The sequence below is a fragment of the Pyxicephalus adspersus genome, chromosome 3 (assembly GCF_032062135.1).
Source record: "Pyxicephalus adspersus chromosome 3, UCB_Pads_2.0, whole genome shotgun sequence".
In the NCBI taxonomy this organism is placed as follows: domain Eukaryota; kingdom Metazoa; phylum Chordata; class Amphibia; order Anura; family Pyxicephalidae; genus Pyxicephalus; species Pyxicephalus adspersus.
The window spans coordinates 46378646-46394748 of record NC_092860.1 but is presented as its reverse complement, the minus strand read 5'-3'; the positions used below and the strand labels follow the sequence as shown (position 1 = coordinate 46394748).

At 38.7% G+C, this 16103-nt stretch overlaps 1 protein-coding gene across 1 annotated transcript; it reads right to left on the bottom strand.

Moving 5' to 3' along the window:
• Positions 1–3764: 3764 nt before the first annotated feature.
• On the bottom strand, positions 3765–15396 carry LOC140326115 (thioredoxin-like). Its single transcript, XM_072404440.1, has 5 exons — positions 15239–15396; positions 9283–9387; positions 7355–7414; positions 6362–6427; positions 3765–4595 (listed from the first exon to the last, which is right to left on the bottom strand). Exons 1-5 carry the CDS (start codon positions 15260–15262, stop codon positions 4533–4535), a joined length of 318 nt encoding a protein of 105 aa, XP_072260541.1. The 5' UTR covers positions 15263–15396; the 3' UTR covers positions 3765–4532.
• Positions 15397–16103: the final 707 nt, after the last annotated feature.

The window sequence follows — 16103 nt, the reverse complement described above, 5'->3', positions numbered from 1 at the left end:
ACTACTAGGATGTTCACTGTGCTAAATATGACTTTGAGAAAGGGAAGTTCAGTTTGCTACATATTTTTAATTAAAAGGACTTGGATGTGGAACTTTTCACACTTTTTAACGAATGCTATCCAGTCCTGGGTGGATTGTTCTTGGAAGATAGTTCAGGAAAAGGCTATGAACACAGGAGGAGCTTTAGACATTAATGAGGATCACTATATCCCATATACCATCAGGTATTTGGCAGATCTTTTAGGTGTGATGGGTCTGCTGGTGGCTGGGACAGTGGACTCAGGGACAGTGATGATTAAACGCTATGCAAAAGGCCAAATCTGTGGTCTAATTAAAGTGTGTATTCTGGAATAATGTGGAACCCAGTAAGTGAAGTAGGCTATTGTGAACAAGTATTGTAAGCAGTGTAATACCCATTGTATTAGGAAGTGTTTGTGTCTGTTTCTGGAACAGGTAATTCAGAATGTCGGAATTCAGTCAGTGGAGTGGGTCACAGACTCAGTAATGATTTCTACACAAACAGGAAATGTTTACAAATATGTGGTACTTTTCTTTGAAGAGAAAATTATAAGTATTGTTTGCTTCTGTTTTTACCCAAGTAAGCACACCTTTTATTCAATACATTGAGAAGACCACAGAAAAGTGTAGGTGGGCTTTGCAAGGTAGAAGATTCTGCCATAGGCATGTTTGACAGATCTATAATAAAGATGACAACAGAAACGGAAATACGATTGTGGATTGTTAGCTGTGAATATATCTGTGTACAATACATGAGAATTTACAATACATCTTTCAACATATCAACTTGACTCTTGGATTCTGTACAACTGACTACTCAAGTTTGATGTATGCACATGGCTATTGTCTATGCAAACACCATGGAAGGCTGTGGGCTACTCCTTCTTCCAGGGATTGTGTATGCGTCATCAAGGAGCTTTTATGTAATGGTTGATAAGTGGTTGATCTCATGCATGCTCAGTAAGATTGGCACTTTTTTTTTTTTACATTTGGGGGATAGAACCACAGAACACAGGAGGGACCAGGAAATTACTTTCTTTATGTTTATACACATTTACGCAATGCAGAATAACTCATGCATACTTGTTCTGAGTCAGTGACTTACAATGAAGACCAATAGCCTAAGACAGGTAACGATTTCAGAAACAAGTCACCAGAGGCAGTTTACATATTTTCCTTTTTTTGACAGGTTTCATTTTTAAAAATAATTTAAACTTGAAAGATGTCACATTATTGTACCCAGTAAAGGATTTATTTATAATTTCATATAGGCTACTGCTTAAACTGTAATTAAAGTGGAACTCCAACTTTAACATTAGTCTTGCACACTTGTCCAGGCCCCTCTCCCTCTCCTGCACTGAAATTACATACTTCGGATTGTTCTGCATTCTGCCAACTTTTCAGTGTACTTAAGAAATTGAAGCAAGTCAAGCTGAGCTTGTTCTATTTCCTGGCTGATGCAGTACTACCGTAGTACTGTGTAGTGCAGCAAGCTGTCAAATGCGCATATTTTGGTTCTTATCTTTAACATCCACCTCTACTATTAAAAGTCCTTTATACCAGTTATCATACCTAGTGGCTAGAACTCACCTTGCAGGTGCCTTACTTTGAGTCTGGACCAAGGCAATATGTGCATTGAGTATGTGCATAGGTTTACACTAGGCATTCCTGTTTCTTCCGACAACCCAAAACATACTGGTGGGTTAGATGTTTATCCCTCTTCCCTGCTAAATTTGCCACAATGTTAGGGATATCAAACTTTGACTATAGGTGGGACGTTTGATTGTGAGCTCCTGCAAATCCCCCTTCTTGTGGACATCAGTAACCTAACACCTAATAATGTGTCAAAATTGTTGCTATGTACAGAAGCATACCAGCAGAACGCTAAGGACTATCAAGTACTTTTGAGGGTTGAGGTAAAGCTACATACACACATCAGAAAATTGTTTCCTGAGACAAATGGTCATGCTCATCTTGAACAAATTTCTAACATCTGTACAGTGGTCACTTGATGTCGTTCTGACCAAATGACCAACTGGAAAGACAGCTGTTCACTATGGAAAAGGGCACAGCAGGGTGCCGGTCACTCGCCCCCCCCTCCCCCTCCATAGAATAGAAGGGTGTTGTGTGTACACTGCTTATTCACTCATGTTACCAGAAAAAAATCACAAAACATTGTTCCCAGTGACAATCTGTATAGGGCTTAAAGCATATCTAAACTCAGAATTTTCACTTTACATAAAAGGGTAGACAACCCCTTTATTTCAAGTAAAAATTCTGTTTTTTTTTTTTTTTTTAAGTGCAACATTTTTTTTGCGTGCGCCCCCTTAATTCTCGATAGTAATACAACCCCAAGGTAAGAAATCCATTCAAGGTAACCATTTTTAAAGTGGATATAGTTGCTACAAAAGTATTAGTTTTGAATGAGCTACAGTCTGGGTTGGGTGCATTTTTTATTATCACAACTTAATTTGAATAACTTTTTTTTCTGTAATTTCCAACTGCTGCTTCAAGATTTACCAGTTACCTTTCACTTACATTTTCCGATCTTATTCAGTCATAATCCAAAATCTTTCATCATAACTGGACACATTTGAACATTTTCAGAAGTATGTAATAATCTTCTCTTGTATGTGTGCCTGTTTTAGTCATCAATTATATTTTCTTTGATGAACATATTTTAGTTCATTTGAATTTTGATATCACTTACCTGCAGAATGTATTTTTTAAATCTCACTTCCTGGTTATTTCTATCATCATGTCTGTCTCTGTCGATCTTTAATGTGTATAAAACAAAAAGCTGGCATTTTTCAGTTATGGAAATTATGACAGACAAGGCCACCCCTAGTAACTCCAGCTTCCCAAGCTCACAGCATAGAAGAAATATTTGATTCCATTCTTTTTAGGTCAATGTTTACACATTATTAATTTTGGAATTTCTAACATTCATGCATTATTGGCACACCCTTCTCTGTTAAAAGTGAATAGAAAATTGGCACTTCTCCAATCAGTTCTGGTTGCAGCTGCTGAAATCATTCACCACTACTCCTGGTACCTCCAAAAAGTTACTAAGGTGTCCAGACTGATCCTTTGCCTGATTGTTCTGACACCGATGTCATATGGCAGAACCAGTAGTGTTTTTGCCCTGATAAAGCAATACTGACATCTATGGTTTGTTTTAGCAGTCTGTATTACCAATATAAAATGTCATTCTTTCCAATGATGATCAGTAGGGGGGCACTTTATTAAAGACTGTTACTTTCCTGGGCAACAATTTTGTGCAGAAGCATCTCTGCCATGTCCCTTGTTTTATTCAAATACAACTTATACTAAGCTGTAGATCTTTTAAAAGTATTTTAAGGGTTCATTGAAAATAAAAAGATGGGTTAAGTTGCTCTAGACAAGTTTCTTAACCTTTTTAACATGGGGGAAACCCATTGAAAAAAAAACGTACAGGTCCTCAAGGGAACCCCCACTATATTTATTAGATCCACAACTCACAGATGATTAGTGTGGTAGAATTCCATCCTAACAGACAGCCAAAAAATAATTGGAGTCACAAACCGCCCATTGCTCAAGAAACCCCTACCTAGCAACCTCTGGAGGAACCATGGTTAGTGGTTTATTCCCCTGATGTATGTCACTATTAAAATGTTTTGCATGTCTATTGCCTACTCTTTCCTTTTACAGTACCGTTTGGGGATGAAATAATTAACCATAAATCACAGTGAAACGAAATGCAATAGTGGAATCTAGCTTTCATTTTATTCAAATCCTCCACTCTGGTCCAGTTCTGATGAACAGTACGATATAGATACAGTGGTGACTCGGTATAAGTCCGCTTTGGAATAAATCCAACTTGGTATAAGTCCTGTTTGGACATAAAAAATGTTACTTGGTATACAACCTTTGCTTGGTATACAACCTTTGTGCTAGAACTTGTATGGGTCAAGATGAGTCATAACACTGCGCGCTACCCTTATTTACCTCTCTCTCGAGACAAAGCCACGACTGCCCACAAGTATCAGTACGCCAGTTACTACCATTCAGTGAATAACCCGCACTATAACTCTCTGTGAATTACATAACATCTCCTCCCTTCTCAGCACCATCCTAGTAGGCACTCGACTCTTCTCAGCAAGGTAAAGTGAGGTTAAATTTTCATTTATTTCATGTAATTGTATCTTTTGTATTTATGTATTTTAGTATTAAGCAGTGTTTAAATTATTTTACACAGCCCCATCAATGTATAATATGCCAAAAAGAATAGGATTTTGTTTATGGGAACGGATTTATCATTTTCTTTTTATTTCCTATAGGAAAAATTTGATATTCAAGGATCTGGAACGGATTAAGGATTTATACCAAGGTACCACTGTAGATTGGAAAATATTAGGAATCCATAAGACTTCAGCAGAAAAGGTAGGAATTTCCTTCATTTAGTTAAGTGGCAGCAGATATTAAAACATGGTTATAATGCAAGGTAGTTGGGATTACAATACGTTCTTCATATTTTACTTCAGCTCCAGCAGCTTCTGCTCCAAACTCTCCTTATTAGCACCGCTAAATTCATGTATCTGTAATGAGAAAAGTAAGCTGGGTGACAATCCTGTTTAAATAGCACACATTTCTGCACAAAAAGGGACTAAATCGCATATAACATTCACATTTTCCTTATAGTAAATGTCCCAAACATTTATTTTTGGATTGTCACTTTTCAAATTTTTGGAGCAATCCAAATTTTTAAGTGGTTATATGTGACCGATTGCAGTTCTGTGATTACCTCTCCATATATTTAAATAAAGTAACTTGCTGTCACTTTTTTAAAAAAGGGAGGGGGGAAGCAATGACAGCAAAAGTGGCAATCAGAATGTTTGAAACAAACAGCACAAAATTCCATGAGGGCTTATGGTGTTCCTTATGGCAAACTATAAAGTGTCTGTAAAGCCGTTTATCACTTTTTTATTTAGGATATCACCATCATTCAACAACAACTGGCAATTTTATGGTTGTTTTTTTTCCCTGCTAATTGCTACATTTATGATTAAGACAAACAGGATGTTCACTGGTAAAATGCATAATTTATACACAAATAGTGGCATGTTTCCGGTGAACAGTCTGTTTGCCCCTTTATACATAGGCCTTTTAAACATAAAATGACATTTTTTTTTTCAAACCACCTAAAAGGGGAACAACAAAGAAAACACCTGAGTTTTTTATAACACACAGAAGATCGTACACATGAAAAAGTAATTACACACTGTGTAAATTTTTTACTTTAATGTGGACAAAAATTAGATCTCTCTCCAAACAGTTCCTACAGATGAGTAAAATTTGCCTTCTTCTGCAAACCTTTTCAAATTTTGCGCCAGTTGCAAGGTCCTGGGCTGCACTCTTGCCTAAAGTAGTTTCTGCCTTTCACCTCAACAAAGGAAGTAAAATAAAGTTGTGAGGGTCTGGACCTCTTAAAGCAGCCCAGGTTCTCAGTCTGGTTTCAAACAGCATAAAACTAATTCTTCACCTAAGGCGGTTATCTTAGTCTACATCAGTCATAATAAACATTTTCCAGAGCCAGCTGCATGACTATAATGATGTCTTTAATAGTCTATAAAGGTAGTTCTCTAGGCACCACTGTGGCAAGGTGGTATTGGCACTGTGAAGGTAGTATTCTTTCTACTTGACACCAATTTACACCCCAAAACTCAAAAATCATTTAAGGGGGTACTTTAGGGGTAAAAAAATTGATCTAGAATATGAGAATGAAGACTCGTCGCGATTTTATGTGATGTGTATACTTAGACACAGTTGGAAAAAACAAGCATTAAACCTTTATCCAAATATGTGATTAAAGTCAATATCTTCCATGGAATGTACCTGGTCACAACTGTATATAGTATATATAAACACACATTGCCTCCTCTATTTTCTCATTCCATACTCTCTACATTAAGGCTTTAAATAAAGCAATTAAAGGCACTATGGTTATGTGACATAACCCATAAATCATTAGCTTAGCAGTGATTTCCGACTAGCTGCTGTAAACCAGTGTTATCCTCAGCCCCTTTTAGCTGGGGGCACCACCCGGCACTTTTCAGTAACCACCCGGCTGTTTTTGGGTGGGTCACAATACAGGGGCTGCCACCTGCCTACAATTTCTTCCCACCACGCTTAATAAATTTCTGGGTTGAACACTGTAAACATTTTTTGATTTTTTTTCCCCACTGATGAAATGGTTCAGGTGGTCTCAAACCTCTTTTAACACCAACAGCAATTCTGACATGCCCTGTGTAAATACCAACAAATTCAATAGTTTGATTTCTTTCAACAGAGTTTAGTTACATACCTTCTTTCCATTTTTATAGAACTGAAATGTTGGCATGCATTTGATATCACAGTGTTGAGCGACATCCTACAAAATAAAAAATGGCATTTTAAAAACATAAGCTCTATACCAGTTGATGCATCGATTAAAAGAGAAGCAAAAAAGATGGCTTATGGTCATATTATCAAGTTTAGGGATACATAAAATTTTACCTGCAAAAACTTTCCCATCCCAACTCTGAGCCGGCGATGGGAGAGTGGGCGGGTTGTGTCCAGAGCCACAACCCCTACCCTGAGCCTGCAATACATATGGTAGACATGATCCGTGGCTCTGGCCAGTGCGCTCCCCAGCCGGGTCAGGATAAATTGGCTACCGCTGTATTAAAACACTATTACCGCTTGGGGACCATTGTAAAAAAACATGCGTCCATGTGATAAGAAAAAATCCATAGCATTAATATCATTAATAAACCACCAGTAAAAATATCAACTTGGTGTTCTAAAAAATAGAATATTGGTGCACTTATTAGGTAAGGTAGATGAGCCCTATATAAGTCTATGAGGGTATAATGTGCAGGCAGTAAGGATGATAGAAGATGGTCTTCCTGCATACTCAATCTAAGTGAGCGATTGGACAGCACAATGGTGAGACAATCACCGTTGCAGGCAAAAAAAATAATAATATAAATTTATTTATTTATTTAAAAACAGGTTGAGATAGTAGCCTCAGTATCTCTCATGCATGAAATATGTAAATATTTGTATGTCTGTAACCTAGGGACGTGAAACTATATAACACTATGTCTCCAGAAGGTCTTTTTGCTAGAGACAGCCTTATATCTTTTACAAAGCCAAGGTAAATTTGGGAGACAGCCAATTACCCGTATGTTTTTGGTATGTGAGAGAAAATCAGAGGGTGCCTGAAGAAAACCATGCAGAATATACTATATTGCTCAGAACAAATCATGCTTGCTCAAAATAGCAAATAAAGTGTTATTAAAGAAAATGGTTTTACCTGTGCATCGTCCACGTCCACCTTAAGGAACACAACGTCTGGGTGATTTTTACTGAAGGTCTAAAAGACATTTGAGAGAAAAAAATGAATATGAAGCATTTGACTCTTTATTATCTATGTATTGTGGTAAATGAAACAAAACGGTAACCTTTTCATCAAGACAAACAGCATTTTTCAGTTGATCCTGTTTTACTAGTAATGCTAGTTTACTAGTTTAAAGTGCAAATGCAGCTTTGTACCTTTTTTCTATAAGCACCCCTCACCCTACCCCAATGTCATACAATGCACAGACATACTGCAGGTTATACATACTGTAATGGCGTCTGATATGCACAGGATAAGACACCATAAAAATGGCAGAGCTCTGTTTTTATGTTTGGAATGGAATTTATTCTCTATAGTTGTACATACACTACAGAGATGAGAAACTGACAAGGAGCAGGAAAGACATTGGCACAGCATACAAAACACATAGAAAGGTACAGGAAAAAGGCTTTACAGCACTGAATTTTTTTTCACCTAACTTCCTGTCTTGGTGACCATACAGGCAGATTTACAGAGGTGGATTTGTGTTTTAAGGCTACACACTACAAAATATAGCAGACTGAGCTAGGGGTCTTCTAAAAGTTAACAAAATTTACAAGAAATCATTAGAACTAGCCAATTTATTAAGCACACCTACAAGGATGACATTGCAAAGTTCTGGAGTCACCCCAGACTTCAACCTATTGGGATTTACTTCTATTTGGGGAGACAGTTACTAACAGATACCCAGATAGTAGTGAACACTGGACAAAAGTTTTAAACAATTACCACACCTTCAAAAGGTTAAAAAGAACCTTTTTGTTTTAGCATACCATTTAAGAGTGTATGCAAAGTGCATAGACAGGTAGAACAAGTTTTTCTCCTCTACATTCACTGTACAGAGGTGTCCCTAGCAAATGTTTGCTGCACTTGAAGTAACATTATATCGATAATGGACATTGCAATGTTTTACTAAATATGAAGTTGTAATGTTAATTTAAATCATACAGCATGAAGCTATATGAATCCACTCTAAAAACTATATAGACAAAGTAATGGTGATGATACACAACTAGCAATAGACCCACACAGAAAAATGCAATAAAGTACAAGATCATAAAGGCATTCTTTGAAACCTGACATTCCACACCTTAAAACTGGTAGTAGGACAAGGTGGAACCTTTTCACTGAAACACTGACGCAGACAGTCTAAAGATCTTAGAATTTTGCATTACAGAAGGGCCCCCAAGAACTCTTGTGAGGGAAGGAGATGAGTTGACCTCCATAGGCTCAGATTACAAATCTTTTACATAGAGCTTCGTTTTAATTAATGTAAATTCAAATGTTCAAGTCTCAAGTATATATAACCATCACTTGGTTATTCTGCTGTGTGAGCTTTGTGAATTGTTTCAAATGACTCAAATCCCTATTGAACCAGAGCAATAACAAAGCCAGATTTCTCTACATGTATGTTAAAAATAAAGCAAATTTATATAGAAGCTTTTACTGATCCGGACTAAACAACTTTTGTTGGAGTGAAAAAGCCTTCTATGAAGCTGCCCCCTAATGTGGGACAGGGTAACAGATCAAGTAGTAAACATGATATATATCAAAATACAGCTAACGATTTACCTGGAGTAGATTTTTGTTGAATGTCATTCTCTTCGCTTTAAAAATATGTCTATAAAAGTCCTATCACAAGGTGTTTGCTAACATCATAAATAGCCCAAAAAAACTTCTTTTTTTTCTTTTTTTGTTGCTAGATATCATACGTCACTAATATCCCTAACTGTGTGCATCTTGTTCAGTGATGTGCCCAATAATGTGTTCATGGGCTCTTAACCATTAAGGATTAGCAATTAGACAAAAAGTAAATGTATTAACAATAATAATAATAAACTTACCTCAAAGACAGGTGCAATCATTTTGCATGGTCCACACCATGTAGCAGTAAAGTCTACAATGACAAGTTTGGAGCCAGCATCAGCCAGAGCCTGATTGAACTCAGCCTAAATAGAGAAAAAAAAACAGAGATTGTGGATAAACATTGAAGTAATCCAAATCTATCAGACAGTGCATTCCTCATCTATGTATTAACTGAGCACTGATGAGAAATCCCCCTTCCAGCAATGCAGCTCTCCGCCTCCGACCACCAATAAGTGGGAAGAGGCTCCCGCACAACTGGCTGCCAACATTGATCAAGCAATGAGAAGGTAAGTGCACAGTATTACCCACATACAATGAACAATATTGATCATTTACCTGATTGTGCACATATCAACTAGCAACAGTCTTCTGTTAACCATGCAAATTAATATACAAGCAAAGTAAAGCCTAGGACACATTTACACAGAATTTATAAGGTAATTATCTAAGCCTTATGGTTTAATAATGTAGGGACACACACACACACACACACACACACACACACACACACACACACACAATAAAGTGTTATAAACAAACCCACAATACACACTCCTGTATACATTTCTAGATATAACCAAGCACAATCCTATAAATCAGAATATATCAGAGGTAAGGTACATTTTGTCAAATTCAACATCCTGATAATGTTAGCTGGTTATTCCCCCACTGACAGGACATTCCCTTAGAACTAGAATTGAGTTGATTTCCACTCTAAACCAGCATTAGGATCTAGTCAGTCTGTGTACACAAGAATAACTTTCATGAATTATCCATTATTACTAGGAAGCTTTAGTCATGTGAAATAGAGAGGGAAGATGACTCACAACTCCCAGATGAAAGGCCCTTCTAAAACTATTAAGTTAATAAAATTTACCCACCTATATTCTTAACATAAACCAAACGTGAAAAAAAATTATTAAGTAACCAAGTGCTACCAATAACACTATAAGTAACTCTGTACTTTGCCCTTACTAGCCAGGTCTACTTTACTTAATAGAAACATAAAAACTTTATGTACACACTCCCCAGCTGTCATCTGTGGAAAGTTAGGGGGCCAAATGTTCCCCTGTACCCAGAGGTGTCAGCGTGCACCCCCCCCCCCCCCCGCAATGATGGGTTAAAAATAGTAAAGGAGTGGTTGTATAGCAAGGAAACTATCTTACCAATAGGAAATTCCTTGTAGTGACAAGGTAAATACATAAAGTCTGTGTTACCTGCCAAATAATTTATAGTTGTAGCGCTGAGTCCCAGGTTTGAATCTCAGCCAAGACATTATTTGTCCCCACTGTGTTTGTGTGGGTTCCCTGTGGGCACCCCAGTTTCCTCCCACATCCCAAAAACAAACAGGTGCATTGGCTTCCTCCAATTTGTGCATAGACTGTGATAAAGACATAGGAATATGGTAGGGACATTAGATTGTGAGCCCCTTTGTGGGACAGCTAGTGACATGACTATGGACTTTGTACAGTGCTGTGTAATATATCAGCACTGTAAAAAAAAGGTAATAAATGAATATTTCACGACCACCCGGTACTGAAATGGACATGGCTCTCCAACAAACCACAGATTTGTTGTAGACCTGATTATTCTCTGCTGTATTTAAATGGACAGTGAATAGAGAAGCAGCACACTAATGAGTGTATCTCAGTGTGCCCCTTGCTTGTACTGGTTGACTCCTTGTGTTGTTTATCCCCCTCCCAGCCTGAACTTTGCTGTACAAGGCTTAAAAAGGCCAATAGGAGGGCAAACTCATGTACTTACAGGTCTGTATCTAGAAAAATTTTTAATTAAATATTACCAAGTACACTTTTGCATTAGTGTTTGTTTTTAGATCTGAAATTCAACTTTAAATATTATGGTACCTCAAAACAGTTCTTATATGTGGTGGTTGCATTATTCAGTCCTATTGATCCTGCCAGAAATGCACTGTCCTTTAGGGTATGTTGGGTATAGGAGTACAGGGCTACAAATAATTACTAATACTAACCCCCACACTAAAAGGCAGGTATGTTTTTAGCTTGGGTGGCAACAATACTCTATAGCAGGGAGCGTAGCCACCCAGGGCCAAGAAGGAAGTTATCTGCTGGATGATAGGAATGTATTTTTTCCAAAGCATCCTGTATTAAAAAAAAACTTTTATGTCTGTGCAATCCATCTGGATAGGCACCCCTATCAGTCAGAACAGCCAGACTTTACAGCTCCATCATACCAGAACTAGGTCAAGAATAAAGGTTCATACACTGATGCCTGATAATTGGATAATAAAGGAGCACACTAATGATGTCATTACTCCTCACCTACCCCCCTTCTTCCCCATACTTCCCCAGAAGCACATATATGATTACAGAAACAAATCCCTTTACCAGGAAGTGCAGCTATACAGGGGACCACAATATGCCAATATCAACCCATATCTGCAGTATATGAGTACTTTCACTCACAAATAAAGTATATCCAGTAGTTATATAACTGAACTCATTAGTGATGTTTTAATCTTCTTAGAGTTCAGATATTTTTATCTAATAAAGAAAATATAAAAAAAGTACAGAAAGTAGGGAAATCACATGAGCTAAGTCACTTTGTACCGAATTCCATGCACTTTTCTTGTAATCTAATGCAACCATAAAATTCATATACTGTGTACCACTGAATGTAAGCAGTAATGAATGCAAATATATAACTCAGTGCTCTAACTGCAATATACACGGCAGTTTATGCTGGTTCTCTATGGGAAAAAATTAAATAATGCTAGAGCAGCAATATTGTTATAATGGAAGATGCCCAAGCATCTACGTAACCAGTCACTTTTGCAGGACCATTTGGTCAGCGTGTAAGTGTGTAAAATGGAAGGCCTACATTAAAGGAAAAGTACATTTGTATTAAAGTGAATCACAGATACAAAAATATGACTTTTAGCCGTCTGCAATCACTCAGCTGGAAGGCCCCACCCTCATGTGTTTGCATGGGAAATGACCGTCAGCTGAGAGTAAAGCAAATATTTATGCCATGAATGCCCTGGACCCTTTCCATTTATTGGTGAAATGTATGGGCATTGTGTTATAAGGGAGCACATAAACATACGTGTACAGCCACCCTCACAACTTCCATGTAAATGTGTTTTTATGCTTTCTAAAAATGTATTTGTTGCTTCTTTTGCTAAACACAGCTAAGGTTGTGGGTGATCTTAAAGTGCACTTTTCAGTTTAGTTCCTCTTTATTAAATGCCTAGGCTCCATTAAAGTTTTTATTTTTTTGTGATTAACTTACTGTGAGGATTTTATACATGGACATCTCACTGCCCATAATAAAATAATGTACCTGTTCCAACTTACATACAAATTCAACTTAAAAACAAACCTACAGTCCCTATTTCATATGTAACCTGGGGAATACCTGTACTGGTAACTTTTGAAGAAAAGTTAAACATTTGCACATTAGTAACTGTGCCATTTAGTCTGAATGCTTTAAGGGAGGAACAAATCTGAAACCTCTTACAGTATAGCAAGGTTGACTTGAAATTGGATTCTAACAAGCGGCCAGTCCGGTAACATTGTATAATCTTATTCACAGATAATCATTGGATAGTTCTGCTTATACAGAGGCACATTACTATCTATATAATGATGCAAAGCCATCATCATCATCCACTGGGACATGCTGAATGGCTGCTGTCACTTATTGTAAGAGTTTCTTCTACTTACTGGAGATAACAAATAAAGGCCCTTTATGATCGGCCTTGCAGGATTTCAGACCTTATGACAATGATTCAGCAAATTCAGAATTTGCATAAATCTACACAGGGATTTCAACATGGACGATAATAATTATTTCATATACGCTTCAGAGCATTACAAGTGCATCGCTCACCCTCACCAATAAACTGGAGTATATAAGTCTAATAAAATGCTGAAGGTTGGTCCTAGAACATTTATTGTCCCTAAAGACAAATCCCCGATGCTGATCAGTCTGCTGGGACCCCATTTCTGAAAGATATTACATTATTATTGATTGAACTGCTACTTGGTAAAAGAACCACACTTATCCAATATGAAACTGACTCGATGGTTTAGATAGGCCCCCATAGTGCACAGTTTGGTTGTGTACTGGAGTGCACCTAGTATGGCCGGCCTTACTCAATACAGCCACAACATTGCAGTAACCCATAGCAATTACAAAAAAAAATATTTATCTTTCCAAAGTGAACCTAACAATGACTAAATAATGAGGGTCAAAGCATTTTATATTGTTAGGGGCCTGTTTAGCTCTCCATCAATGTAAATTAGTTGATGGATGCTCAGAAATGATGTGAAGCAAAGCATCTCCTCCTCTTCCCATAAGAAACACACAAAGCTACACAGCATAGATATAAGCCAGCCACATAGAAAACAATGGTGATTGTCATATAATTCCAGTGTTATTATTGAAATGTCTGTCAATTCAAAGTTGGTCCTAATTATAATACTTGTTATTCCACAGTAATGTCTTTCTCTTCTTTGGACCCCTGGATCCCAATGGGCTTTTTCCTAAAGCACTTCCTCTTCGTACTTGTCCCTTGCAGGGACCAAAGAGGACCTAGCGGTCAATGACCATCAATAAATAAAATAAGACATCTGCAGGGCCTCACCTACCTCAGATATTACCTATATATTTCTCCCTATGGAGACAACCATTTCTGTATCTCTCACCCTAGATGAGGATGGCATATATTCTTTATGGCTTACATTCTGTATGGCGTATATTCTGTATGGCCTACATTCTGTATGGGTATCCTCTCAGGATGATATCCTCAGGATGTGATGATGATATCCCAGGAGGGTCAGGGCAGACTACTCTCACATATGCAGCAGGGAGATTTTTAACTACTTTAAGGCAACCCAGATTCACCAATATAAATGTCAAAACTGCCTGCAATAAAAGATGGAGAATACTTAGCTCTTCTGGCAGTGAGCCCATACATTACTGTGGTCATGCAATACATTCTACAGCATTGGGCACTTCCAAGACAGACACATTCTGCCACCCCCTGTCTTGTGCAGTGGTTCTTCCCACTGATCCTTTCCCAAGTACAAGACATATTAATGACATAGGGGCTATTGGAAAGAACCAATAAATACAGGGGGGGGAGAATTCTACCCTGCTGGAAAGGTTAAATAAATTTGTTCCGGGTGTATTGCACAAAAATAGAATATTTTTGAACTGGTTGGCTGCTGTCATTGTCACTTCCTTCCTGTTATGATAACCTACAAAATAATAATTACTTCAGATTGTTTTTCAGATCTGTAATGCTGGAACTCTTCGTCCACACTTTTGTTCCATATCATGGACTCCAAGTATTAAATCCAGGTGCCAGGCACCCAGCATTTCCCAGATTTATTTTAAGACAGGTTCACTTTAAAAGATGAAGATCTGATATTTCCTACATTTAGTTTCCCTCCTGGGCATTGATCAGCCTGACAACAACAAAACACAGCTCTCAGGGGGGAAGGGGTTAACAAGGAACCATTACTGTGCTCTCTGGACCTTAAGAAATGCTAAGTCATTGTGGGCTCCACGTCACCGCCATCCAACATCAAGAGTCAAGCAGCCTCCTCTGATCTTTCCAAAAAAAAGGGAAATAGGGAACAGCAAAGTGTCAGCATTTATTCTAAGCCTCCTGCACTCCATACTCATGCCATGGGTCTGATGGATATAAAACCGCTGTCAAACTCTCACTGCCATAGACTTGTCCTAATGACACCCCTCACCCAGCACTACAACACACGGCCACAAGACTGCAGGCATTGCTCTCAGCTCTTTACACGTCACGTGACGTGCGAGCCATGAAGGGGACTCACACACGCGGGCACTGTGTGGTATGGGGTTCCCAAGCCTCCCCCCACCCCCAGGCTAAGCTTTTCTATACGGCTATCTCAGCCTCTACCCTTTCCTTACCAAACTCTCGATGTGTTGGACCATTGTGCCGGTTTTCGGGTGGGAAGTGGAAGAACTGATAGCGACCGGCCTCGGCGACAGTAAGTAAAGAGTGTGGGCGGGCCCGCGAAGAGAGGCGTGGCCCCAGAGAGACTGCGTGACAAAGGCGAGGCCGAAGATGAATGGGCCGCTGACCACAATCCTCGTGCCAGGGCTGCAGGGGAAAGGGGCGTGGTATTGCAGACAGGGGAGGGGGGACGTATGGCGGGCTGTTTTATGGAAGGGGCGGGGCTTCGCTCCACTCAGGCGGCCGGGGTTTACGGGAAGTCCTTCTATTTCATGTGAGGTGCGGCGCGGGAACAAGTGCCAAGTTTTGTATAACGGTCTCCGGAGATAGACAGGCGCGGCCGGCTGTGACCTGACAACACCCCGTACTATACTGTGACAGCGCTTCCAGTATGGTGTGCCTACAGCTAGAGTCATACTGTCAGGGAAATGCTTCCATAGAATATTGTCAGTAATGGCGGGCATGTACGCTTCAGCCTGGGCTTAATGTCTGTCAAAGGCCTCCTATGATAACATTGTCACATGAAAGTGCTGCACAACATAGCTGCTCGTAGGTTCATTCTGTGGACGTCACACATACCATAATAAAGTGTAAATAAAGCCAATCAGTGACCGTGTTAGCTTATTGTATTACAGTATGACACACAATGTTTATCTGCCATCACCCTTCATAGGAAATGTCCAGCACTCTGCCATGGAGGTTATATGGTGTCATGGTGACACATTGTGTGGATAAAGGCTGCAGGGGACACGCCAGGAAACCCAGCCCTGACACATTCATTATAAAGAGTCTCTGGAGATCAAAGGGTGAACACATAAT

Bases quoted from the DNA above. Each gene is read 5' to 3' on its own strand.
- LOC140326115 (XM_072404440.1), bottom strand. From the start codon at position 15,262: ATGGTCCAACACATCGAGAGTTTG. The intron at 7,415-9,282 runs GTAAGTTTATTA...AATGTCTTTTAG, and splicing joins TGATTGCACCTGTCTTTGAG to ACCTTCAGTAAAAATCACCC. The intron at 4,596-6,361 runs GTATGTAACTAA...TTCTCATTACAG, and splicing joins TCTATAAAAATGGAAAGAAG to ATACATGAATTTAGCGGTGC.